This window comes from Rutilus rutilus (genome assembly GCF_951802725.1).
Source record: "Rutilus rutilus genome assembly, chromosome: 15".
NCBI classification, from domain to species: domain Eukaryota; kingdom Metazoa; phylum Chordata; class Actinopteri; order Cypriniformes; family Leuciscidae; genus Rutilus; species Rutilus rutilus.
In genome coordinates this window covers 27,838,595-27,866,096 of record NC_140220.1, presented here as the reverse complement: position 1 = coordinate 27,866,096, position 27,502 = coordinate 27,838,595, and the positions used below count along the sequence as shown (strand labels likewise).

At 37.4% G+C, this 27,502-nt stretch overlaps 1 protein-coding gene across 1 annotated transcript; it reads left to right on the top strand.

Annotated features, from left to right (window-relative positions):
* Positions 1 to 772: 772 nt before the first annotated feature.
* Positions 773 to 26,028, top strand: pdgfra (platelet-derived growth factor receptor, alpha polypeptide). The gene is made up of 30 exons (XM_084432259.1): positions 773 to 954; positions 3,399 to 3,477; positions 3,739 to 3,999; positions 4,092 to 4,349; positions 5,585 to 5,760; positions 6,927 to 7,089; positions 7,380 to 7,566; positions 8,113 to 8,228; positions 8,346 to 8,633; positions 8,744 to 9,007; positions 9,883 to 10,013; positions 10,224 to 10,392; positions 10,527 to 10,716; positions 10,874 to 10,989; positions 11,979 to 12,105; positions 12,308 to 12,504; positions 13,203 to 13,297; positions 14,271 to 14,403; positions 14,775 to 14,879; positions 15,071 to 15,181; positions 15,398 to 15,551; positions 17,271 to 17,431; positions 19,531 to 19,646; positions 20,483 to 20,605; positions 20,745 to 20,856; positions 20,957 to 21,056; positions 21,152 to 21,257; positions 22,451 to 22,689; positions 23,980 to 25,736; positions 25,789 to 26,028. Exons 2-29 carry the CDS (start codon positions 3,420 to 3,422, stop codon positions 24,122 to 24,124), a joined length of 4,401 nt encoding a protein of 1,466 aa, XP_084288385.1. The 5' UTR covers positions 773 to 954; positions 3,399 to 3,419; the 3' UTR covers positions 24,125 to 25,736; positions 25,789 to 26,028.
* The last annotated feature ends 1,474 nt before the right edge of the window (positions 26,029 to 27,502 follow it).

Genomic DNA, 27,502 nt, shown 5'->3' with positions numbered 1-27,502 from the left:
GAGAATCACTGCTTTTGTTTCTTATGTTAGAGCGCCCCCTTGGATGCGTCAGCACGCGCCAATGACGGACCCACAATTTAGTGATTTTTCTCTGCTGAATGTCCCATTTCGCAACAACACTGCACTCGTCACAAAATGAACCTATAGTCTCCGAGAATCCCATTTGGTCAATGTAAAATGAGAAACAAAAAATGACTGAATAAACACTGCAAAGTTGAAAGTCGCAGAAATGACAGAACAACCGCAAATGAAAGTCAGCTTAAATCAACATGCATAAAAGAAAGTGCAAATAGCTGCAGCAGCAACCACCACTGAAAAGCGCAAGCATCTAAAAGCTGAATATGAAGAATGAAGCGTGATGACAAGGTTAATCGAGTTACTGAATGTAATTGGGCATTCCCAATTCTTTGATTTCTTTCCTACCTAAGCCTCTATAAAAACACTTTTAATGGGTCACTTGACTTCATTGTCCCCCCCAAAAAAGATCCCTTTATTCCAAAAGGGCCCCCTCTTAGACTTACAAAAAACATATGGTCCTTTTCTTCCCTGCTCAACTTCTTTTCATGCACCTCCTTCAGAACTGCAGAGCACGGAGTAATCTGACTCCTCTTCGGAGCTGCAGTGTGAAAACACGGACTCTTATTTTGAAGGGGACGCCTAGGGCAGCGGGAGAGAGGAGGGGCCGTTTCCTGAGAGTTATTTACTTTGAGCCAGATGATTAGTTCTCTGGGAAGGATGGACTGTAACATTGAATCAATTACAGGTTGCTCTTGCAGAGGCGCATTTGTGTGAGTGGCCGTGGTGCAGGACGGAGGAGCACAGCACAAGGGAGAGGATTACTACTGCTTTACAACTGAGGACCCTTGGGCTGATTAGAGTATTTTACAAGAGCTTTGCCATTCATTTTGGCTGTTCTTTTTTATCAAAGGGAAACAACCAAAAGGGATTAAAAAGGTATTGTATGTTTCAATTAGTTTAATTAGTTTCTTTTGCATTTTCTTTCATACAAAGTTTCCACCAGACGTTCAAAAACCTTTGAGCACAATTGCACTTACTCAGGATTAGACTAATTAAAGCTGTTCTTTTATTTCTTCTTTTAACAATTGCATTTTTAATTTACTTCGTTTTCTCAATTTCTGAGACGACCAGTAAAAAGAAACAAAACAAAAAAATATTTTAGCCCTATATTAACTCACTGAATCATTTTACTTTTAAATCATAAGTGGAAGTTAATATTTTTTTTCCCCATAAACGCTCACAATGGACAAGTCAATCATTCGTTTTCATCTCAGAAAATATAAACGGATTTTTCCACTTTGATTCTGGACAACATCGAGGAGGATATATACTTGTTTCCCCCAAGGAACCGCATTATCACTCGTAAAGTCAAAGCCTGGTTGTGCTGGATCCCAGTTGGAGCCACAGGCGCGCAGCTGGGGGTGTCTCAGCCCTTGGAGAGGCGCAGCACTGGCATCTAATGGCAAACACATTTCAGACTGGATTTTGAGCCTTGTTTACCCATCAACATTTAAATGGGATGTCCATGACCATTCTGGAATACCCTTCTTTGGATTAGTCAGTGGGATGGATATTTATTTATTGCGGAGCGATGAAGTCAAAGCACGACTGAGGAGTTTAGAAAAACTTCTTTGCCGCCTTCAGAAGTTCCGCGTCGATGATGAATCTACATGAATGGGGAACTTCTATCACATCTGGATTAACTCAATGCAATTTAGGTAGTATTTACCAAGGACCAAGGAGATGTTGCTTTGACTAAAATAAGGCTGTAACTGGATGAAAAAAAAAAAAAAAAAAGTTTTTCTGCTGCGATTACAAGTTCTCTATGAGACTTCACCTCACCAGGCCATTTTTAGACCGCTTTCTTTTATTCCCATGGAAATCGTTTTTTACGCGTGAAGTAACCGGGTGTTGGATGGCACCCCTCGCTCAGCTGTTGCCCGAGAGTGTCAAGCGCAGCGGATCGGGTGTGTTTGGCAGCCAGTTGCGCATCTGTGTGTGGGCGCCTGGTGATGGGGGGTGCGCGGAGAAAAGTGCGCTCAGACACCGCTGGACAGATGAGCGGTACCAAAAGCGCACCCGTCTGCCATTCCAGAATTGATTCCCACGGCAATCCAATTGATTCCCAAATTGCGGCACAGAAAGGGGTCGACTAATTACAGTCTTACTCAACACCCCCGGATTCACCAAGGATAATTAGCTTGAGTGGGGCTGGCTGATATGAGCAAATGGCAGAGCTTCAGTCTTCTCTGGGCTGTAAAAAAAAGGAAGGAAAAAAAGGATTTTTTCCCCCCATCACTTTGAAGTAGACCTTGCGGTATCATTTTTTCACAAAAGTTTTAACGAACTGGATATGCTTTCATCAATTTTTTACCTTGATTTCATTATTATTATTATTATTATTTTACAAAGAACCAATTAAATAGGTGGTGCATTTTTTAGGATATTAAGTTTTGCAATAGCAGAGCTGACCACTTCAGATTGAGTGACACTGGCTGTGTGCTGAAGCGCTGATGGAACCCAGGGGTCTGAGGATTAGACAGACAGAGATAAAACACGCGCGCGTGGAATGTCTGATTAGAAACTCGGCAAGGCAAGCGTTTAAGACCAGTGACGGGACCTTTGGAAATCACAGGAACAAAAACAGAATGCAACAATTTGTGCTTCAGAACTGTAATCTTGTTTACGCACTTTAGTCGTAAAGATCATAAAACGTTTGAATATAATTGTTATTTCAGATAGCCAAATTTAATTGCATATTAATTTAGACCGAGAATTCTTTTTTATTTTAAATAAATGAAACCGTCAACCACTCATAACTCCCGCTCAGAGTCACATAGATTAAGCAGTACAAAGATAAACCATTCTTAATACTGAAATGTGTCCATATGAGCTGTTATGTCTTATATTTTATGATATCCGTATGGTTTAGGATTTTAAAAGTTAAAATTGTAATTTTTGGAACATAAAAAAAAAAAAAAAAAACTCATATCTGTTGATTCTACTCGCTGCGGTGGTCTGTCGGGGGAAATGTGTAGGACTGTGTCTCCTCCTGCTGGTCAAACAGCTGAAGCTGAACAGATCTATCCAAGCGCTCCCCGACAAAGAGTCTGGCGTCAGTTTGACTGAACAGCGTCCAGACTCTTAAAGACCTTTTATGTCTTGGCACTGAACCTTTCCAAAACGTTCTACTTCCGATGATTCAGACTACCTGAGCTAATAGAGGTTCATCTTTTACACTGGATTAACTACAAGAGATCAAACCCAGAACTGACACACACACACACACACACACACACACACACACACAAGTTATATATATGTATAATTTTCATATTTTCTTCAAATATTTAAAATCGTAACATCTCCCCCCCTTTCAGCTGAGCACAATCAAAGTAACCATGGGATTCCTGGAGACACATCTCGTTTTGGGGATTGTCTTACTAGGGGTACTGTCAGGTATGTGGAATAAAAAAACAAACAATATAAAAAATAGCATTAATCAAAACTATTACATATATATATATATATATATATATATATATATATATATATATATATATATATATATATATATATAGGCTATATATAATAGTTTTGGTCAATGCTATTTTTTATTTTATTTATTTTTTATTTTACTAATATAAAAAAGTTATTTTTTAATATATATTTAAAAAGCTAGAGTATAATTCATTGAATACATTAAATATTTCCCTGCAGATGTTTCAAAACCTCGGCCGGTCATTAATTCAGATGAAGATGAATTTATTCTGACACCTCATTCGGATTTCAACATCACATGCTCTGGAGAAAGCAGAGTGAGATGGGTCGAGCCATTACTGGACAACAGCGTAGTGCATTCCGGGTTTAATCACAGTACTTTGGTGATCACTGATGTTGAGGCATTAAACACACGTTTCTACGTCTGCGAATATGTGGATCAGCCTGAAAGCTACGCTGATATCTACGTTTTTGTTTCAGGTACGTTATTGTTCACGACTACTGAATAGCCTATATTACAAATTATTAGCACATTATGTTTTTGTAAAAATGACTCAACTCTTGTTCCACAGATCCTGAGGTTCCATTCGTGCCTGAAGGTGAACCTGTTGTTGAGGTAGATGAGACGGGCATTACTATCCCATGCCTCGCTACAAACCCACATTCTCAAGTGATTCTCAGAGACCTGCAGAGTGGGGATGAGGTTTCTCTGTTTTACGACCACAAGACCGGCTTTTTCGGCACATTAGCATCAGGTCAATACTTTTGCGAGACGAGCGTGAATGGCAAAGCAGTGAGGAGCAGCGTTTATAATGTGCCAGATGACACGGGTAATTAATGCACAACAAATAATTAAACATTCAGAGTGTTTAGGTTACAACTTTAGACATTCTACCACCTATAAGTACACTGTAAAAAATTATATGACCAATAAGTTATGACAACATATTTTTTTTTACATTGCTTTTACATTGTTTTAAGATTCAACTCATTTTTTTAAAGTCAGTTCGATTTAAGTTGAAATGACTTAAACATCCAAGTTGATTGTACTAGCAACTTTTATTTTACAGTGCAACTTAGCAACTTCATGTATCTCTCTCTAATTTGCAACTATGTCAGCTAACTCTTAATTAGAGTCACTGTGATTTTGCCAAGTAAGACATGTTCCTGGATCAACATTTTTTATTGATCCTGGAGCAACATTCCTGTCTGGAAATTTAGTCCTATAACTTTTCCCTAAAATCAGAGTGAAATTATGGGTGAATAACACTGACGTAGAAGCACCTCAGCCCGGTTGAAAGCCTTAACTTGACATAAACTGTAAACTTATCCCTCAAATCTGATTGGTTGATTGGAATGTTTTCCAGGATCAACAAAGAAGTTGATCCAGGAACATGTTGTATTTGGTGAAATCACGTTCACCCTAGAGTATTAGTAGACTGTTAGATCAGGGTAAGTACAATAAGTTGACAAAAGTTACTTACAGTCAATGTCTGTTGGGGAACATCAAAATAAAGCGTTAGCAGATATTAAGCAGACAAGTCTATACTAATACTCTAATGACTGGTCGTTGACATGTAGTTGCAAAGATACTTATAATTAGTAGAATGTCTGTGGACTATTGGAATAAAGTGTTATCTTTTATTAAAATTTCTGTATAATGGGCCATAAAGTGAAACATTAGGTCATAGCTTTGACATTACATGAGTACCAAGGGAGATTACAAATTCTTGTTGACGAAGAGATGATGACATTTTGAGTTGGGGTGGGCTGCAGGTGTGAGATGCTTACACACACTGGCTTCATTTTAGATCGTCACACACCGCACATTACTCATGAGAAGAACATTTAGTGGCTGTGTAAGGAATTTATACAGGAATAAATCGAAATGATGGATAAAGTGATTGGGTGTTTCTGCATTGGTCTTGGACTAAGTTTAAGTCCTTGCATCAAGTAACTGGTCCTGTTTTCACTCGCACATGTTTTTATCATTAATAGAAGACTAGTAAGCAAAAATAAGTTTTATAACAGCATTGCTTATTGAATGATTTTGACTGTATTGAAGATGACGAACATGATGGCGATGATGAACAGCATGTGAATGAGGATGAACAGCAGGGCTTCAGCATACAGCTAAGAGCCAGTATGGAGGATGTGAAAGAGGGGGATGCTCTCAATCTCACCTGTGAGACTCCTCCTGGAAAGGCTTTCCACCAGCAGTGGCTGCATCCCCAAAAACAGGCAAGAACCTCAACCAATAATTGTTTTTCTCTCTCTCTCTCTCTCTCTTTCCCTCTCTGTTTTGTACTTCCCTAATATATGCAAAACTGGGTCCTCTGAAACTCTAGAACTGAAGACTTCTGATGTGATGCAGAGGTGTTTTCTGGTGTAGTATTCCTTTACCCTTTATGTTACAGTAGGAGAAAATGCAAAAATGTAATCTTAAAAAAGTGAAGGTAGAAACCTCAAAGGAAAGGAATGACACTAATTTACTGTGTACTTTGACCTATGACCTGCACGTCCTGTGAGTGTTCAGGACAGATGTGTGTTTCTTACTGGTCTTGTGAATCCACATGTGTGTGGGAATATAGAAAACTTTGCATGTTTAAGGAAGGATTTGGATCAAAATGTGTTTGTTTGATAGTTATTTATTTAGTTGTCATTTAGTTTGTGTTTGATGATGAATGAGAGTTCCAAATAAAAAATTTTTTTTAGTTAGTCAGTAAGTGTGTTTGTGTGTGTGTGTGTGTGGCCTGGTAAACCTTACATTATGGGGACCCCTTGTCCTTGTGGGGACATTTTTTGGTCCACATGAGAAAAACAGCTTATAAATCATCTTAAGTGATGTTTTTTGAAAATGTAAAAGTTGTTTAGTTGGTGGTGAAAGTGAGTTCCAAATCAAAAGAAGGTAGTTAGTTAGTTTTTGTGTGTGTTTGTGGGAAAGATGTGTTTATATTTCATTGTGATGTAGCTCACCATCCATGTTTGTTTTAAATGAGTCTTATCTTTAAAATAAGAGACATTGGTTTTTGAAAGCAGTGTGGAATAGTGTAGAGAAGTCCCAAGTCCTTGTCTGGTCTGGAGCTTTGCTGGTTCTGCTAGGGTTGTTTATGATGAGTTTGCTGCGCTTGTCTGATTGCAGCCCTTTAAAAGACTTGTGTAGAGCTGATCTATCTCCACCAAGATGCACTGAAATATGGGTACAGACTAGTCCTGGAAGAGAATATGTGTTACTGAGGCTAAAGTACATATTTGCAAAGAAAATACTGATATAAAAATGGAGTAGGTTAAATAGATTATAGAAGGAAAAAATAAACTGATGTCTATCATCATTCCACATATGTACAGTAAACACAATGTGTGTAATATTGCTCTTTATTTTCTCTCCTCGTTCTCTCACTATTCAGGCCAGAGAGGCTGTTCCGATAAAGTTAGCTTTCCCAGACAAGGTTCAGTACATCCTCAACATCCCAAAATCCTCTGTGGCAGACACTGGACGCTATGAGTGTTCTGTAACCAACCAGGCCACTGGACAAACCAAGTCCAGCAGCGTGTGGATCACAGTCCATGGTATGTACTTCCCTTTCTCACTTAGATTCTGCACACCTCTGCTTTCACCATTAAACCAGTAAACGGAGATGGGATGAACAGATGTGGGGTAGACAATCAATCAATGTTCTTTCTTTCTTTCTTTCTTTCTTTCTTTCTTTCTTTCTTTCTTTCTTTCTTTCTTTCTTTCTTTCTTTCTTTCTTTCTTTCTTTCTTTCTTTCTTTCTTTCTTTCTTCCTTTCTTTCTTTCTTTCTTTCTTTCTTTCTTCCTTTCTTTCTTTCTTTCTTTCTTTCTTTGCGTCCTTCCTTAGAGAGCTCTTTTGTGGAAGTAATATCTAATGGTATTGGGCCAGCGGAGGTTGCATCTCTTCTGGAGGAAAAAGAGTTCACCATTTACATTGATGCTGACCCTGAGCCAAAGGTCAGGTGGTTTAAAGATGGCCTTCAGCTGGATGACAGCTACATCTCCACCAAGACCACTCATCTGGGTGGCCTCAGGTAGAATTTCACAAAATTGCTCACAAAATACACAATATTTGAATAATCTCTATTACTGATAATATTTCTATGAAATATATTATAATACATGAATGTATTTCTTTGATAAGATATTACGAAGGTTTTATGGGAACACTTTTTATTAACCTAAATAAATAAATGCTGAAAAAAGTATTTTTTTTTTATGTTTAAAAATTAACATGAAATATTTAGAAATAAATAAAAAAATTTTTAAATGATCAAAATAAATAAATACAACAAATGTTAAAAGTTAATGTTAAAAGCATTAACCTACATTAATAAATTGTAAAAATTGTTTTACAGAATTGTATTTCAGCTTAAGGTTGATTTTTAAATATTCATGCAACTCGAAATATTATAAATATATTTGTATATGTACAAATTAACATTGAGTTAGATTGATAAATGCTGTATTTATTGTTAGTTCATAATACCTAATACATTAACCTTTGTTAACAAAGCTTTGTCACCAGTTTCATAATACCGCTCAAATAACTGTAATGATTATATCTTTTTCTTATGAAGGTATGAGAATATTCTGGTCTTCCGCCATCCCATAGAGGAGGACAGTGGCATCTATGAGGTTGTTGCGTCGACTGGCTCCAGGACTTCAAGATTTTCATTCAAACTGCTGGTTGAAGGTATGATTATATAAAACAGCCGAACTATGTATGAAGTGCCTGGATTGATTCAGAAACGGTCAACAATCAAATACTTGTTCATGTCGTGATCAATGTTTTTTTTTTTTTTTTGTACAGCCATCCACCCAGAGCTGCCACAAACAGTGCTGGCTCCAGTGATGTGGCCCCAGAGGGAGAGCATGGAGGTGTCTCTCCACTCAACTTTCAGACTCACATGTCGAGGTCAGGCCGAGCTCATTTGGCACAGCCCTGTTTATCTTCATGATCAGACCGACTCTGAAAAGAAAGGACTCTTCATCTCTACTGTGACTGTTGGCAATGCGACAGCATCTCACACAGGAGAATACAGCTGCAGCTATGACAGCAACAACACCGAGGAGACCACCATCTACATCTATGTGCCAGGTAGCTAGTGATTTTTCTTATTGTACAAGCTGAATTGTTGTAGTGAAGTTGTTGGCGAACTGACGTTGAATTTCTTCCCTTCTAACATTTTGATCCATCAACGCACACAGATCCACAAACACCGTTTGCACCATCCATGACACCTTTTGAAAACCATGTGTTGAGTCATGATGAAATGGAGATTCCCTGCCGTGTGACAGACCCCAGCGCCAGCGTCTCGCTGATTCACATTGAGACCAATCAGGTTCAGCCCAGTGTCTATGACAGCAAGAGAGGTTTCGTTGGCCTCTTCAACGCTGGCACGTATGTCTGCAGGGCCCTCATTAAAGGACAGATGCATGACAGCATACAGTACATCGTACACGGCTGGACAGGTCAGTTTATTTTAGAGTTTTTAAAAAATCGACATATTCTTAATCCAAATAATTTCAAAACAAGATTTTACTTGAGAAGCAAAATTGGAAAAGAGGAATATTTTAATTGTATTTGTCTAAGGTTTTTGTATATATATATATATATATATAAACTCTTTTTTTTTTTTTACTGGAATAAACATAAGACAAAAAATGTAATAGTGTATTTAATAAAATGCCTTAAGTGTTTATATAGTCTCCTTAAAACCAACTTATCTTATCTTACACTCATTTTTTTTCTTGCAAGGTTCAAGAATGTCTAATCTAAATATCTAGTTCAGTCATGAAACTCTAGAAGGTGCAGGCTGATTGGTCCTTTGCTTGCAATCTGCAAGCAATCACATCGTTATACCGCATGGCACAAGATGACTGGCCTCTGCTGATACTGCAGCCAGTGAGATTGCTTCCTCAACATTTAAATAGTCTGGTTTATTGTTTGCTGTAAGCTAGTCCTGGAGCGCTATTAGAGTTCCTCTGAAAACCTCCCACCTCCCCCAGCTCCACCTGCCTAGATCTGCTACAGGAATTATGTGTTTCCATTAATGCAGAAGCAGCAGATCTAACATGCTCACAGCAGTGTGTATGTGTATCTTTTAGCAGTAGCAAGTCCATACTTGCAACAATAATCAATAGCAGCAGCAGCATAACAGATCTAGTCCTAGTAGGCTTCTACTCTGCAGAGACCAAATACATTAAAATTGCCATATTCAATGACATGCTTAAACTATTCAGAGTTGTCATGATTGGAAATATATATATATATATATATATATGATTTGGTTAAATGTTTCTGCCCTTTTTCAGGAGACAATGAACTGTATTATATTGTTTCTCAGGAGGGTCTGATTTGAGAGTCGAGCTACGAGCAGAGAAGAAGGCTCTGCTGGCGGGTGAGACAATCACTGTTGACTGTGTAGCCAGAGGCAGTATGATGTTGGAGGATCACTGGAAATACCCTGGGAAACTGGTGAGATAAACAGCTCCAAAATAATAATAATAAAATAAAATAATAATATATATATATATATATATATATATATATATATATATATATATATATATAATTCACCTTCCCACAAATCTTGTTTAACCTAGATAAATAAAACAAAAGAATACAAATTCAAAATAAGTATATTTTAACATACATTTATATTCTGCCTCTGTTGTTCTCTCTCAGGCGGATCGAGGAGTAAAGACCGTAAAGGAGAATGAGCGAGATCTTGAGATCCATTATACTCTGAGAGTGACTAATGCCTCACCGAAAGACAGCGGCGTCTACGCCTGCTCCATCACTAACATTAACAGCAACGAGAGCCAAACCAAACAGCTCACAATTACAGTCTATGGTACATAGATCACATATACACTCACACAGACACACGTTATAAAACACACATGATTTTCAATGTTTAAGGCAGATTCACACATATGCATACGTGACAGTGATTAATTTGCGTTCCTAATTTGCCCTTATGCACAGATCATGAGTTTGTGCACATAAATCCATTGATTGGTCCAGTGGAGACTACTAGGCTGGACGAGGTGCGAGAGTTCAGGGTGGACATAGAGTCTTTACCCGCCCCCAAAGTCACATGGTTAAAGGACGGCTCCGTCCTGGGAGACGTTGCTGTAGAGATCAGCACCAGCCTCCTGAATATCAGCGAGACCAGGTGACCACAACTTCCACCTCACCAACCTCATCTGAGCACTGTGGCATGCTTGCATCTTGTGTATTTACAAGTGACTAAAATTGCTGTACTTGTAAATTGTATTTGTGCTTAAATATTTTAAAAGTGTTGATTTAAAGCTGTTGTGTGGTTTGTTCAGGTACCAGGGTGTGTTGACCCTGATCAGGGCTAAAGCAGAGGACAGCGGGAACTATACCGTCAGGGCAGAAATAGGCAGCCTGACTACCAGCTACAATTTCTACCTTCAGGTTAAAGGTGGGACCTTTTTTCTGTCACTCCTTTGTTTACCTACATTTACATGTGTTTGCTTTTGCCTCTGCTTGCTGTTGATTTATCTCGATGCACCTCTACATCTTTCTTCAGCACTCTTTACATATATTTGCTTATGTTTTTCTTGTTGTCAACTGGAGGATCTTTGTCAAGCAATCTGTAGCTACATGTACTTACAGTACAAGTGCTGGATTTCCTATGTTCTGGATGTGTAGAAATTACTGAATATAATTACACCATGTTAAAGTAAAGTTTCCACATTTAATTGTACTTAATTAGCTTTTGAATTTGACAGATGAAAACAAGAGATCTTTGTATTAAATAAACATTTAACCACAATTCAAGGCTCAAAAATAAAGCTCAAGGATACACAAGATATTAAATGGAAACTAATGTTTCCTGAAACATCAATAATTCTTCGCACCGCATAATTGTTTAATAAAAGTGTATGAAGTCATAGCTTCCACAAAGTTATAGTATATTTGTGTTTCAAATGAAAAAAGTAATACATTATTTGTATAATATAAATTGTTTTGTAAAATAATTAAAATTAATATTAGAATATTGTGAAATATTATTACAATTTAAAATAACTGTTTTATAGTTTAATAAAAAAAAAATTGTGATGCAAAGTAGAATTTTCAGCATCATTACTTCAGTCTTCAGTGTCACATGATCCTTCAGAAATCATTCTCATATGCTGATTTGCTGCTCAAAAACATTTCTTCCCTAGTGAAAAAAACTAAATATATTTAAAATACAGTAAGTATACTACAAATCCATTCCATTTGCTGCATATTCATAATGTACTTGAAATATAAATACTTTGTAACATGTCTTTACTGTCACTTTTGATTATTTTGATGCATCCTTGCTGAATAAAAGTATGAATTTCTTTTTGTTGCCAAAACAATTGTGGTGGGGCCAGTAAAAATGTTGGCAAGGAAAGTAAAAAATCTGTCCCTCTCTTACAGTTCCCCCTGTGATTGTGGACCTGATGGACATCCACCATGGCTCTGCTGCAGGTCAGGAAGTGGTGTGTACTGTTGGCGGCTCCCCTGTCCCTGACGTGGACTGGTATATCTGCAAAAACATTAAACAGTAAGCAGTCTTCCTTCTTGTTTCGCTCTGTTGCCCTACAGGTATTGGAATACAGGTATTTCTGTCTTCCTTCATTTGATCATCATTTCTCACTCTTTCCTTCTATAAAAGCAGTCCAAACTGGTGACACAGTCGCATCCCTAGAGTTTAAAGTTAAGCCACCATAATGACATGCTGACCTCACTTTTCTTTCTTTCACCAGCTGTGCCAACGATTCCTCCCAGTGGATACCGCTTCCGATCAACTCTACGGACTTCACTGTGGAACTGCAAATGGATGTGGACAACCACATTGAGAGTCACATCATTTTCCACCATCTTGAGAGCACGATTGCTGTGCGCTGTACGGCCAGAAATGACATGGGTGTTGTTTCACGGGAGGTTAAACTTGTGTCAAATGGTAAGAAGCCTGTTCTTTTTTAAAATTTAACAGCCACAAAGTTGATTTTTTAAACCAATCCATTCATCTGAAGTGCTTTAAATCTCTTAGTGTCACTGTTTGTCATGCATTGAGGGTAAACAAAGTTTCAAGCTGATTTGAAACTAATTTGAATCACAGGTGTACAGTTTATTTAGGAATTCCTGGGAGTAGATTTGCACTGAGAATAAGTTTTGTTTGTTGAAATTTCATTCATTGTAAGGAAAGATCTCTTTTTGTGTGTGATTATCTGTTCATCATGGTGCTTTAAACTCAGCAAATGCTACTTGTAGTAGTCCTAACATCTGTTAGCCTCATTTCGTGCCTGTCTTGTCAGGCTCCCCATGTCATTTTCCTGTGATAGATTTCTCAGGTGGACCGTCCACTGCGTTTAGAAACAAATCCATATGTGTTTACACTAGTTTCTGTTGGCAGGGGTTTCGCTTCACTAAGTTACAGCTTAAATGAATTGCCCACACTGGGCACCTTGATTAACACAGCATACAAAAGTGATGCAGTTCAAAATATTTATACTTGTATGATGACATTATTAGGTACATTATTTTAGCTTTAGCACGAGGAAAAGCTAGTTTTGTTTCGGCAGTTTTCATAGATCAATTTTGTACCATATCCTTTCATATTTCCACCCTCCACCTCCTCATTGCTGCTGGTGTGTTCAGGTCCGCACTCAGAGCTCACTGTGGCTGCTGCCGTTCTGGTGCTGCTGGTCATTGTCGTCATCTCACTCATTGTGCTGGTCATTATCTGGAAACAGGTACTCACTCATTCATCCACTCACTCACTCATTCACATCCACTCACTCACTCATTTGTTTACTCAATCACTTGCCCATTTACTCATTTACTTACACTGACTCAACCTTTCACTCACTCACCCTTTTAAATGCTTATTCATTCATTCATACTTACACTACCAATCAGTAGTTTGGTGTCTGTAAAAATCTTTTTAAGAAATTAACTTTTATTCCGCAAGGATGCATTACATTGATAAAAAGTGACAGTACAGACATTTATAATGTTAAAAAAGATTTATGTTTCAAATAAAGACTGTTCTTTTGAACTTTCTATCCATGAAAGAATCCTGTAGAAAAATGTATTACGGTTTGCACAAAAATATTAAGCAGCACAACTGCTTAATATAGATAATAATCAGAAATCATTCTAATATTCTAATACTATTTTTCTTAAGGATCATGTGACATTGAAGACTGAAAATTCAGCTTTGTCATCACAGGAATAAATTACTTTTTAATGTAGATTAAATTTGAAAACATTGTAATAATGTTTCACAATATTACGGTTTTACTGTATTTTAGATCAAATCAATGTACCACTGGTGAGCATAAGAGCAAAAACATTAAAAATCTCACTAACCCCCAACATTTTGAACGGTAATGTACCTATTTGCTCATTTGCTCAGTCTCGTTTTACATTCATCCACTAACATACCTATTCAAATGTTCACACTGATGCACATATTCACAAATCCCCACTCTCTTGCATTCATTCTTGTAGTGACTCATGCACATTTGAGGTATGAATAGACAATGCATCAACACAGTCATATTAGCTTCTTTGAGGGCTGAAATGAGATTGTAAATTGAACATGTCACATTGTTTGTGTGTGAATGACACTTCTCACCTCTCAGCCTGACTGTCCTCCAGTATCTGTAAGCTCTGTTCCTGACCACATGCGAATCACTCTCTCCTTCTGCACCTGTGTTACAGAAACCACGTTATGAGATCAGATGGCGTGTGATTGAATCGGTCAGTCCGGACGGTCACGAATACATCTATGTCGATCCCATGCAGCTTCCATATGATTCCCGCTGGGAGTTCTCTCGAGATAGCCTTGTTCTGGGTGAGTCGCAGTTGTAGTGAATCAGTCCACCATGGTCTTGTCTTGTGGATTCAGTGTGGTTCAGCCATCTTTAAGTGACATTTTGTTGTGGTCTTGTGCTTGATGGGATTGTGGTTTTGTAATCTGACATCATCACACTCTACTGCACAGATTATATTTAGGTGATCTGTGTGGTGACTGTGCAGACTGATTGAGGTTTTTGACTCAAACATCCAAAATGGTCTTGCACAGGAAACCACTGTGGTAATACTGAATGTTACAGAAAGCGCTTTGTGTTTGCATGCTCTCTTACACTAGATAATGTTTCTGTGGACTGTGGCATCCTCTGGTTATGCAAACAAGTTAAAAGTGTGTGTGTGTGTGTGTTGCAGGTCGTGTCCTGGGCTCAGGAGCGTTTGGGAAAGTGGTGGAGGGCACTGCTTACGGACTCAGTCGTTCTCAACCTGTGATGAAAGTGGCTGTAAAAATGCTTAAACGTGAGTTAATTGAAGTTTGACTGGTAGTTCTGATTTGCATATATAAAATGTCTGGTGGGAGAGTATTTTTTTTACAAGCAGGATAATAAACACAGCAATATCTCATTTATGAATTATGATGATTATGATATTAAAAGCTAATTTTTGTTGGGAATATGGTAATATAATTGGCAATATGATTGCTTCCTCAGCGACAGCACGCTCCAGTGAGAAACAGGCTTTGATGTCAGAGCTGAAAATTATGACCCACCTGGGCCCTCACCTAAACATCGTCAATCTTCTGGGAGCGTGCACCAAATCAGGTGAAAATGCACAAACAGACAGTCTCTAGGGTGGTGTCTTCTTGGTTTGTGGGTTTTTATTGTGTGGCGTTTTAACAGGCGGAGTTAAGTGCAATGTAGAACTTTAACCTCCTGCTTTTAGACATTTTACAAGTCTCTGAAAATATTAGACCAGTCTTATTAACACTGGTCTCAATCCTTCTCCTTTTCTTTCTTTTTGTCCATTTCTCTTTTCAGGACCAATCTACATTATCACAGAGTATTGTTTCTATGGAGACCTGGTGAATTACCTGCATAAGAACAGAGATGGTTTTCTCAGCCGCCACACAGAAAAGGGCAAGAAAGATCTAGACATCTTTGGCATCAACCCAGCCGATGAGAGCAGCAGGAGGTCAGCCAGCACGCATACCCACACAAAAGATGTGATTTGCTGCATAATAAAAATGTAGTTTTTAGGTCAAAACGTGATGTTAGGAATTGTTTTTGTTTAGCTCTTAATCTGGTTGAAGATTTAATCAGGATTGCAGTCTAATTGGGTGAGTGAATTCATTTATGAGAGGAGAGAGATAAAAGACAAGTAAAGAGGTAGAGAATAGGGGTGTCACGATATACCATTATTGACGATAACCGTGATATTTAAAAAATGAAATATCTTTATCTTGTTAATTAGGGGTGTCGCAATATACAGGTTTTGGCGATAACCGTAATATTTCAAATGAATAGCACACGTATGATAATATGGCACATAAATTATCCAGTGCCAGTCTCTGGTTAACATCCCAACGTACAGTAGGTGGCGGTATTGCACCTTAACGCTGGTTGCCACCTGTCATAAAACGCAAGCAGTCACTGCGCGCAGCTGCTAGTGCCGCGTAAAAGCATGTCGTTGGATATATGACAGACGAGACACTCTATACCCACACTCCAAGAACGTTCGCTTAGATATGTTACATTAACCTGTTTACTGCTGACACCTTTCTGTGTTTTTTATACCCCTTTTAGACCAAAATTGTGCTCATTCGGATAATAACTTATGGAATATCATATGTTTACTTAAAATATCTTTAGACAGCAGTATTTTTTCTTCTATTTGACCCAAAATAGGATGATGTGAGCATTATGGAGCGCTAAACTCTCACGTGTAATTTACGTATACTCAACGCCGGAGGACTGAAAGACTCATGAGTAATAAGTTCCAGGAAATCCCTAATATAGACAAAGGCGTCCAGCGATCGCAGTAGCTGAATAAAACGCAGATATGCAGCAGACACCTATTGAATAAGTGCATACATTTTTGGTCAAGATCTTGTATTGACAATGCAAGAGTCTAGCACTCTGTAAAGTCTACTCCAGCACATCCCAAAGACTTTCAAGGAATTTAAGGTCTGGACTCAGAGGTGCCAATTCACGTGTGAAAATGATTCTTCATGCTCCCTCCCAACCGTTCTATCACAATTTGAGCCTGATGAATCTTGACATTGTCATCCTGGAATATGGCCTTGATTTGTTTTCATACATGGTTGTTAAAGAAATGAAAAGCTACAGATTCCATCAGTTAGGGTTAGAGGAACTGCTGGCAAACATAGAAACATAATAATCACTGCAATAATGACCCAATCATTGACTCTTAACCATTTGCCTATTTAACTTAACTTAAGTTTTTTAAGTTTACAGTTTTTATAAAATATTTATATTTTATTACAGCTTTATTTTAATGAATGAAAAAGATTTTTAATAGTTTTACTTTTAGTTAACAATAACAACACTGCAATGAGCAGAATATATGCAGTGCTGCCTTCATTTGTCAAAACTTAGGTATCTTTGGAGGCAGCATTATGCTCACAAGGTTTTGAAACTAAACAAAAGTGAAGTTTGTCACCTTTAAAAGAAAACTCAGGTGGTTACTGGCCGTATGCTGTAACCCACAGTGAGAAGATTGGTGATCTAATCTCTACACATTCACTTATAGTACACATCAGATTGTTCTGCTATAAGATGACCTAATAATTCATTAGCATGGCTAATGAGTGTTTTCATTTGGCTAGAGTGACCTTACACAGCATTATGTTCTCCCCAGACTTATTTTTTCTGTATTTATGTGTGTGTGCAGCTACGTCATCCTGTCTTTTGAGGGGAAAGGTGATTATATGGACATGAAGCAAGCAGACACCATGCAATACGTCCCCATGCTGGAAATGAGTGAAGCTTCAAAATACTCTCCCATCCAGAGATCAGACTATGACCATCCTCCCACTTACAGACAGTCAATTGGTAAGAGAACTCTTTTAAAGGAATAGTTCACCTAAAAATTTATATTCAGTCATCATTTATTAACCCTCACTCTCATGTAGTTTCAAACCAACATGACTTTCATTCCTCTGTGGAACACAAAAGCAGATATTTTAAAGACTCTGCTTTTTCCCCCATCCAAGAACAATGAATGAGAACTGAAGCTTTTAAGCTTACAAGGCAAGCCATGTAATTCCAGAATAAAAGCTAATAATGGCTGAATACAAACAAAAGAATATGATAAAAGAATAATGAAGATTACGTCTCATACCCGCAGAGGTATGGAAGGTTTGTCGAGGGAAAACAATAGAACATGAATGGCGCAGTTCTCCTTGCCAGGCAATAGAAAATAGACTGCAAGTAGATGTTTACAGGGCAATAAAATAATGTATTAACATCTTATCAGCCTTCTCTAAAAACACACATAACATGGTCTTAGAAAATGCTTCATAAAATGAATAGTTTTAGAGATATAATCATATAATAAGATTTGTGGCTTCACTTTAAATTTGGTTATAAGTTGTTATACCACATCCACAAAATATTTTTATACATTTAAAATATATTCTTAGTATTTGTTATTGTTTTTATGTTTGATCTTATATTTATTCATATTAATAACAGTCTGAGTAATTCTGAGTATTGAACTGTAAACTCTTACGTTTTGGCTTTTTAGAGGTAGAGTCAGAATTTGGCGTAAACAGAATGAGAACATGGATCCATCATGCCTTGTTACCACTGTGCAGGCTGGTGGTGGTGGTGTAATGGTGTGGGGGATGTTTTCTTGGCACACTTTAGGCCCCTTAGTGCCAATTGGGCATCGTTTAAATGCCACAGCCTACCTGAGCATTGTTTCTGACCATGTCCATCCCTTTATGACCACCATGTACCCATCCTCTGATGGCTACTTCCAGCAGGATAATGCACCATGTCACAAAGCTCGAATCATTTCAAATTGGTTTCTTGAACATGACAATGAGTTCACTGTACTAAAATGGCCCCCACAGTGACCAGATCTCAACCCAATAGAGCATCTTTGGGATGTGGTGGAACGGGAGCTTCGTGCCCTGGATGTGCATCCCACAAATCTCCATCAACTGCAAGATGCTATCCTATCAATATGGGCCAACATTTCTAAAGAATGCTTTCAGCACAGTCAAACACAGTATTAGTATGGTGTTCCTTATAATCCTTTAGGTGAGTGTATGTTGGTTATGTGTCTATTCAAAATGACCATAAAAGTATCATAAAGACTGACTTGTGTGCTATTGCACTAGATATTTGTACATAATATGTATGACTATTGCAAGTCTTCTGAAGTCATATCCGAGCTTTGTGTGAGGAACTGGATTAGTCCGACCAACTGATTCATTGAAAAGATCTTACTCCATGAATGATTATTCCCGAATCATTAACTCTTACCAAGCAGAGCTGAAGCACATGACAATATTAACAGTGGAAAAACATCTTTAAATTTTAGACTACAGACAAATATACAAAGCTATTGTATGACTTTAAAAACTTTAAAAGTTTGAAAGCTCTAATTCATTGAAATTGCATTGAAAATAGCATGAAAAACCATTTTCTCCCTGTGTGTTGTTCGGAAAAAAGAATGTCATACAGGTTTGGAACAACATGAGGGTGAATAAATAATGACAGAGTATTTATTTTTGGTTGAACTGTGCCTTTAAGTATAAATCACATCTCCACCTCTTTCCTTTTCCTGTTCTGTTTTCTCATTCTTAATCCTCCTGAATGTTCTTTTTTTTTTCTTTTGGCACTTTATTTTTCTGTCTATCCCTCGTTTACTGCACGTACTCTGGTTGGTTTGGCATCTTGTGGTCTGGTTTGGCTTGGCTGGTTGTTGTAGGAAACACACACACATACACACTGATGTTTAGTTAGTGATAGCAGAGAGGTCCACCCATGTCACTACAGTTCATGCACCCTGCAATTACAGATGGTAATTGTAGCGCAAACGTCTTAATGCATCCATCTGCCTGCCATTCCTCAGACTTTACACATACACAAAATAATTTTGAGCATACAGTTCTAATTTAAAATGTTTGTGTGAATAACAGACGGTGAAGTTGAGAACCTTCTCTCAGATGACACCAATGAAGGCCTGACGACAGTGGACCTCCTCAGTTTCACCTATCAGGTGGCTCGAGGGATGGAGTTCTTGGCCTCTAAGAACGTAAGTTAAATCCTGTTTTTGCAGGATAACTGCCTCTGTCAGTTTAGTCTGTAAACATTTGCTTCAAAACACTTTTGATCTTGCTTATGCAGTTTAGACATAACATTGAGACATGACATTATAGTGATTCTGGATGTTTTTGCGGAGGAGGTGACTTGATGGCAGGTTTCTATATTTGAGAAAATGGTTGCTTGTATGCACTGTGGCTGTATAGTTAAAATACGTAGGATTGAGGGTTTGCAGAACTTCCCTGGTAAACTGAAACCTCTCAGTAAAAACTATGCTGCTATCATTTCATGTTATGTTGAAGCAACTATTAATTAAACCTCTTGTTTAAAATTCGGCAACAGAGGGTTTACTAAATCTCATCTCACAAAGGTGGACTTTCTAGACCACCCTTGAAGAAAGACAGAGAGTGAGGGAGAGAGTTGAGTTTGAAATATAATAGGTCAAATAAAACTGCTTATAATTAAAAGAAATCCTGATAAATCATTTTCAAAGAAATAATAGAATGTGTGCCATTTAAAAAAAAATGTGTATAAATATTTGTGTGGCACTTTATCCTTTTGTGGTTTAAAAATGTCTTAACGTAATGCTAAATTATATAGAATACAATATCAGTATAGTATAAAGAGAAAAACAAATGTTTGAGCCTTTTGATGGGCTGTAAGGGTACAGGACAAATGTGTACCACACTGTGTTAAGTATATAAATAAATATGTTCTATCTCAAATAAATTCTTCTTTCTATATAATACAACCCACTAAAACTGAACTGAATCTCTCTGTACCAAACACACTCTCTTGTTTACTTCAATTTGTCCCTGTTTTACACAGTGTGTACACAGAGACTTGGCTGCACGTAATGTCCTGCTGTCTCAAGGCAAGATAGTGAAGATCTGTGACTTCGGGCTGGCCAGAGACATCATGCACGATAACAACTATGTCTCCAAAGGAAGTGTGAGTTGTTGTCTTAGTCCTAATGTGGTGTTTTTGATTAGATTATGGATATTTTCAGTGTTTTGACATGCCCTATTTTGGCAAAAAGAGCTGGAACAATCATCTTCTAATACTTCGTCTTTTTGTCTCTCACACGCAGACTTTTCTTCCAGTGAAGTGGATGGCCCCTGAGAGCATTTTTGATAACCTGTACACTACACTCAGTGACGTCTGGTCTTATGGCATCTTATTATGGGAGATCTTCTCTCTTGGTATGATTAATATGACCATAGATTTTTTTTTTTTTGCATTTATTTACAAACTTTACAAATGACAAATGCACAGTATATAATGTGTTTTTGTCGTTTCTAGGAGGGACGCCTTATCCAGGTATGGTTGTGGATTCCAGCTTCTACAACAAGATCAAGAGTGGATACCGAATGGCGAAACCCGAGCATGCTTCCAGTGAAGTGTACGTTCCATCTCGAAGTTTGCGTGACTGCTTTGCTGTGCTTGGCTCCGGTTGCCGCAGATATCTGATATGTGCTGTTGTTTGTCTATGTGCAGCTATGAGCTTATGATTAAGTGTTGGAACAGTGAACCAGAGAAGAGACCGTCTTTCCACAGCCTGAGTGATACAGTGGCCTCTCTGCTGCCCTCAGGATATAAGAGGGTAAGCCTGCAACACGGACACTAGATTGAGATTTATCACTCTCAAATGGTCTCAGTTTTATTTAGGATGAAATCATTTTTAGTCATTTACTAAACAAATGTGAACACAAATTTATAAAATAGAAATGAATAAAAATATCTGATGTTGTAATTAATCTCTTCCAAGACATCAGAACCATGTATTTTGCCAAAAAGAACCACCAAATAAGACAAGAAGGGGGTATCTGATTGATATATACAAAAAATAACAACCATAGCCTTGTAAATGAGATGTTTAGGGTAGAGTTAATTTAACATTTACGACACCGCACTAATTAATAATGTTATAATGGATGAAATCTAACCTGAAACTAAATTAAATAGCAATTTACAATTTCCAAAAAATAAATAATGAAATAAATGCTATCTACTGTATTTATGCTCCATTAAACTATCTAAAACTAAACTAAAATTGAAAACTATAATATAGAATTTAAAAAAAAACTATAATAACATGTCCCACCGTGCCCTAATAAATGGCCCAGATAAAAGTATGGTGGAAATGGCTTCCCACTTCCTGTAGCTTAAATGCAGTGTGTCAAACTGGGCTTTGAGGCCTTGGCTATGTCTATGTCATCATTGGCAAAACTGCCAGACCACTAACAGAGATTAGCACACCAGCGCTCCAGCTGGCTAACGCCCCAGCAAGGCGAAACCCAGCAGTGCTAATGACCAGGAGCATACAGTTAGCGTCCGCCAGCTAGCCATAATTGTTCTATTAAACAGACACCACACGTGGTACTTCAAAACTCTGCTTCCCAGAGTCACATGGCCCAGGGAATAACTAGCTCCTGTTATAGCACCTTGGGCAGGGGTGTGGTGGGAAATGCGGTTCGTAAATTGGCCTGTAAGCCCTCAAGTAACCACAGAACGCTTGGAGATGTGGGGCAGAACTTCGGGGTTGAGCAGTGTTTATGGTGGCGTTGAAGTGCTATTTACAACAACCAGAAATGATTCAATTTCTCCCTCATTTCCTTCAGTACGACGCATTATAAGAGAGAACGACACGCTTAATTTGAGATTAACTACAATATTCATGTCACAATATTCAATAAACTAGTTTTTCTACTTGTTATTGCTGTAATACTCTTTCAGTTGTACTTTTATGTTTTATTTGTATAATTATTTATTAATATTACTTTTCTTGGTGTGCAGTGTTATGAACGCGTGAATCATGACTTCCTGAAGAGCGATCACCCCGCTGTGACTCGGGTGCAGTGTATTGACAATGATGATGCGTACATGGGCGTGCTCTACAAGAACCAGGGCAAACTAAAGGACCGCGAGAGCGGCTTTGATGAACAAAGACTCAGCTCTGACAGCGGTTACATCATTCCTCTGCCAGACCTCGACCCACTGTCAAATGAAGACTACAGCAAGAGGAACCGGCACAGGTAGCCCACAAATTACATTATATTCTCACTTTGGGGTATTAGGTTAGAGTGATGATTCCAAAGAAATTAATACTTGTATTAACTAAGGATGCATTAAATTGCACTTTTGATCAATTTAATGCATCCTTAGTGAATAAAAGTATTAATTTCTTCTTCTTTTTTTAAAAATCTTACTGACCTCAAACATTTGAACTGTTGTGTATGTCCGAAATTAATTAAATGTTACAAAAGATCTCTATTTAACATAAATGCTGTTCTTTTGAACTTTCTATTTCTCAAAAAAAAAAATATATATATATATACCTGGAATTTTTTTATCACCATTTCCAAAATAATATTAAGCAGCACAACTGTTTTCAACATTGATAATAATAAGAAATATTTTTTTGAGCACCAAATCAGCATATTATAATGATTTCTGAAGGTTCACGTGACACAAAAAAAAATTGCTATTGACAATCTCATAGTATAAATTGTTCTTTTTTCTGCACAATATATTGGCCACCATATGCCGAAATATGTTCATTTTTAATGTTATTGTTATCGGTCCGATGAGAATATTTGGCCGATATCTTAAAGCCGATAAATAAAATATTATTTCCTTAAGCTGAGACACTTCAGATGCGAACTGTTTGCATCTATGATTTTATTTATAGATATTTTTTATTTATTTTTTGGTAAGGAAAGTTGGCCTTCATTGAAGTTAATTCATTTTAAAACTTACACGGGTTCAGACTAGTTTGATTTATGTTGAAGTGCTTGGGACATGGCTTTTAATGGTGAGACTTTTGTTTAATCAAGCTCTCAAAAATAAATTTGGATTTAGAATTATCGGCCAATATATCGGTTATTGGCGTTCAAATTTAAAGAACTAAAGGGGAATTATCACCCTACGTCACACGGCGTCACGCAGGTTCTACTGCACATGTCGGGACCAAAAGACAACATCCGGAAAAATTTCGTGTTGTGCAGTCGGTTGCCAGAATCGTAAATCTGTATACATTTTTTTTTAAATCGAACTATTAGTATTATTCTTATCCGTATCCGTGTAATGATCAGCTGTTAAACGGGTCTTTCTGCAACCACGATGCGCGCGCATCCCGTATGTTTACAAACCTATAATTGGTCTATTGGTTAACGATATCGGCCAACATTTTCATATCAGTGCATCCCTACTTTTTTCTTTTCTTTTTTCTTTTTGCATTTCAACAAAATGTCATATTTATGACATATTAAAAAACTTTCCAGTACAATATGAATGACTGACCTGTCCTCTCTTTTTCTCTGTAGCTCTCAGACGTCGGATGAAAGCGCAATAGAGACAGGCTCTAGTAGCTCCATGACCAAACGTGAAGGAGAGACCCTGGAGGACATCACCTTGCTGGACGAGATGTGCTTAGACTCAGGAGACCTGGTGGAGGACAGTTTCCTGTAAGAGAAAGATGCAAAGAGAGAGAGAAAGACATCTACAGACACATTTTACTCTGATCCATTACAAGTTCATGGATCTCTCCCTGCATCCTTCAATCACATTTTCCTCACTACACTCTATTGGAGCCTTCAGAAGAAGAGAAAAAACTTTGATGCGTGAATGTCATTGATGTTTTTGGATTAGACATCGCCCTCTACAGGTCTGGAGGAATGAGCTGCGCACCACAGGACTTTATGAGCACTCTTGATGAGGCTCAGTAAGTGGTTAAGTGACTCGAATGGAGCTAAGACCAATGTAGGGGAAGTGGAGAAGATATTTGTCTCTGTATATCATTTCTGTATGTTTGTAATGTGTTTGTTCGTGTGTGTCAGTGAATTATATGATCTGTATTTTGACGGGCATTCCGATCAGCAATATAAGCATGTCATTTAAAAACATTTCAGTGACCTGAGTGGTTTCACAACTGCTACCTTTCAGATGAATCCATCTGAGCTACTAAAAAACCACTATAAACACTTAAAAACCAGCATAACTGAGTCAACATTCAACTATTTTGAATCAGGCCTGTTTTGTTTTTTGCCTCTCCAACATTTTTACAGAACCTTATGTAATTTGAGGAGCAGTACACCAACTAAACAGCACAAACCCTGTAAGACATATAGGTTTAATGTAACTGATCATATATCGTCAATGTCTCAATAAGTGTGGCAGTTTGAATTTTATTTTTGTACTTTTTGGATAGAAGGGATATATTATTTGTGAATACTGGGTTCGGAATTTATGTAGTCCTAAATGAAGAAAATGGCAACTGTGTTTTGACCTGTGAGTCGCATTGTATTTTTATAACTTCAACCTTTATAAGTTGCTGATATGTCACTATTTATAACATCTTTATGTGTGGCCAAAGTTTTTACCTAACTGAAGCAATGAATTTTCTGATTTTGTAACTATTATGTCAGTCTGAGGCATTACTGATATTCAAACCTAATCTTTAAAAAAAAGATGATCCAAATGAAATGGCTTATCTCAAAGAGTTTCACGGCATCTTTTTGGGCTTTTACCTAGTCTTTGAAGCTTGTACTGCAGTACAGTCATGAGGAAAGACTCTGTGAATTTGTGAAATCACTTGCTTATGTTTGAAAGTCGGTACCTTTTTCAGTTTTCTCTGATTCTGCTCCAAGTTGTACCTGTCAGGTGGATTTTATGAGCATTCAACCAAATGGAAATAGAGATAATCATGCCCTGCCTGAAGTGCTAGTTCGAAGTCCCTTGTGAAGATTTGTGTTCACCCCCCACCAAGAAATCACAGTGTAGATAAAATCACATAGCCAAATCCTGTAGTCTTGAAGCATCTTAGAGACACGTCATTTAGATTTTCTTTACTTTGATGTTATACATCACTGTTTGTTGTAAGTGTGTATCATTGTATAACAGGACTTCAGCATATCACTGCCTGCCCCCATCTTCACCCTCTACTGTGGCACGTCAGGAGGAGATATATATATATAAAAAAAACTGTTGCACTTTTTAAAACTCTTCTTTTGAATATGTTATAGCATTTCATTATTCTGCTTTGTGTGTGTGTGTGTGTGTGTGTGTGTGTGTGTGTGTGTGTGTGTGTGTGTGTGTGTGTGTGTGTGTGTGTGTGTGTGTGTGAGTGTGTGTAGACGTTGAAAATGTGTCTATGCTGAAAAAGGAAGGTAAATGATTCCTAAAGAGACAGTAGAGTGAATGTTGTTTTGCAGGAAGAGGGGAAACAAAGGAGAGGTATGAAGTATATTCTATGGTACAATATGCGTAATGCTAGGTAGTTATTCCCTTTAACAGATGTTATTCTTTTGCTATAATATGCATTATGACCATGTACATTCAAAAGATTTATATTTCAATAAATGAGATTTAATTGACTCTGTAGTTGAGCATTTCTAGCTTTAAATTGTATTGTATTTTTGAGATCTTGCTCTGATTATAAATAACTGATGCAAGAGTTTCCAACCAGACAGATTTACACAGCTAGAGTATTTGATTGATTTTCGCATATAAATAAAAAATATTTTATCTGGAATATTGCTATAGCACAATAAAGCCTGGCGTACATTCAGACAAGACTCACCTGTTTAAAGAATTTGGGGCAAGTTGTCTCATGTTGTAGACTATATGTAATTTTAACTTAGATAATTTGTTGAATAAAGGTAGTTTTTTTTTTTGGACCAAGCAATAGCCATTTATATATATATATATATATATATACATACATATAATTAATAAAAAATATAATAAAAAGCAATAGACTATTAATTGACTATCAATAAAATAAATCTACCCTGATAAATATTCACTGGAGTAAGAAGTGTGACTGTGTGTGACAGTCTCCTCTACAAATTATGCTAATTCTATGTAGATTTCTCTTGAAGAATGATGTTGTAGTGATGCCATATGGCCACTAGAGTGCGCGATGACATCATCTGTGAGTGTGTGTGATTGTGAGAGCGCAGTGTTTGTCTGTCCTTTGCCTGTTTTTTTGTTTAAATATTGTTACAGCTGGAATTCTTGTGGAACCGCCTTCGTCTTACCTCGTTAAACATCGAGTGAGTTTCTGGTTTTACAACAACAGGATATGCAAATATATGGATTAGGGAAGAGAACGAGACAGGGTTTTTGATAAATGTGAAATGGGTGCTGTAAAACTTTGTTTATTTAAAGGCACAATGATTTCAAAGTAGTCATCCCCTATTTGGGAAAACCCCCTTTTAAAGGATATCTCTGAAGAGGCCCAGAAAATGTTGCTGTATACAAGTCTGCTGGATGCAGACGCCATTAGAGAGTTTACAATGTGTTTATTATTATGTAAACATATTTTATTGCTTCGTTATTTTGTGCAAGCATATTTTATTTCAAGTGCTTAGCCTGTGAGGTGAATTATTGAAATGTTTCAAGGTCTAGTCTAATGGAAAGTGTCCAGTGGCTGCACTCTTGTAAAGGTCATAGGGAAGGACCCTTCACAGCAAGCTCTTGCACACATTTTAGACTGGAACGCTCCATAAATGATTGCTGATGACGCCGGTTTCTGAAGGGACCCTTGTGGGTGTTCAAAAAAAACAATTTTGATTTCAGCCTTAATCACTTTTTTACATTTGTGACTTGGTTCAGCACTGAAGAGGACACTGAAACTATGATCCTAACATTTTAGGGCTTAAATATACAGTATATTTACTTTTAGTACTAAGGCTAGTTTAATATGTTTACCAATTCTGTGGAAGATTTTAGTAAGTATATAGGCTACTATACTATATACTAGTATAGTATATTTTAGCTATACATACTATATACCAACCAAATAACCTTACTCGCCATATATTTTTATGTGAACAGACACCCAGA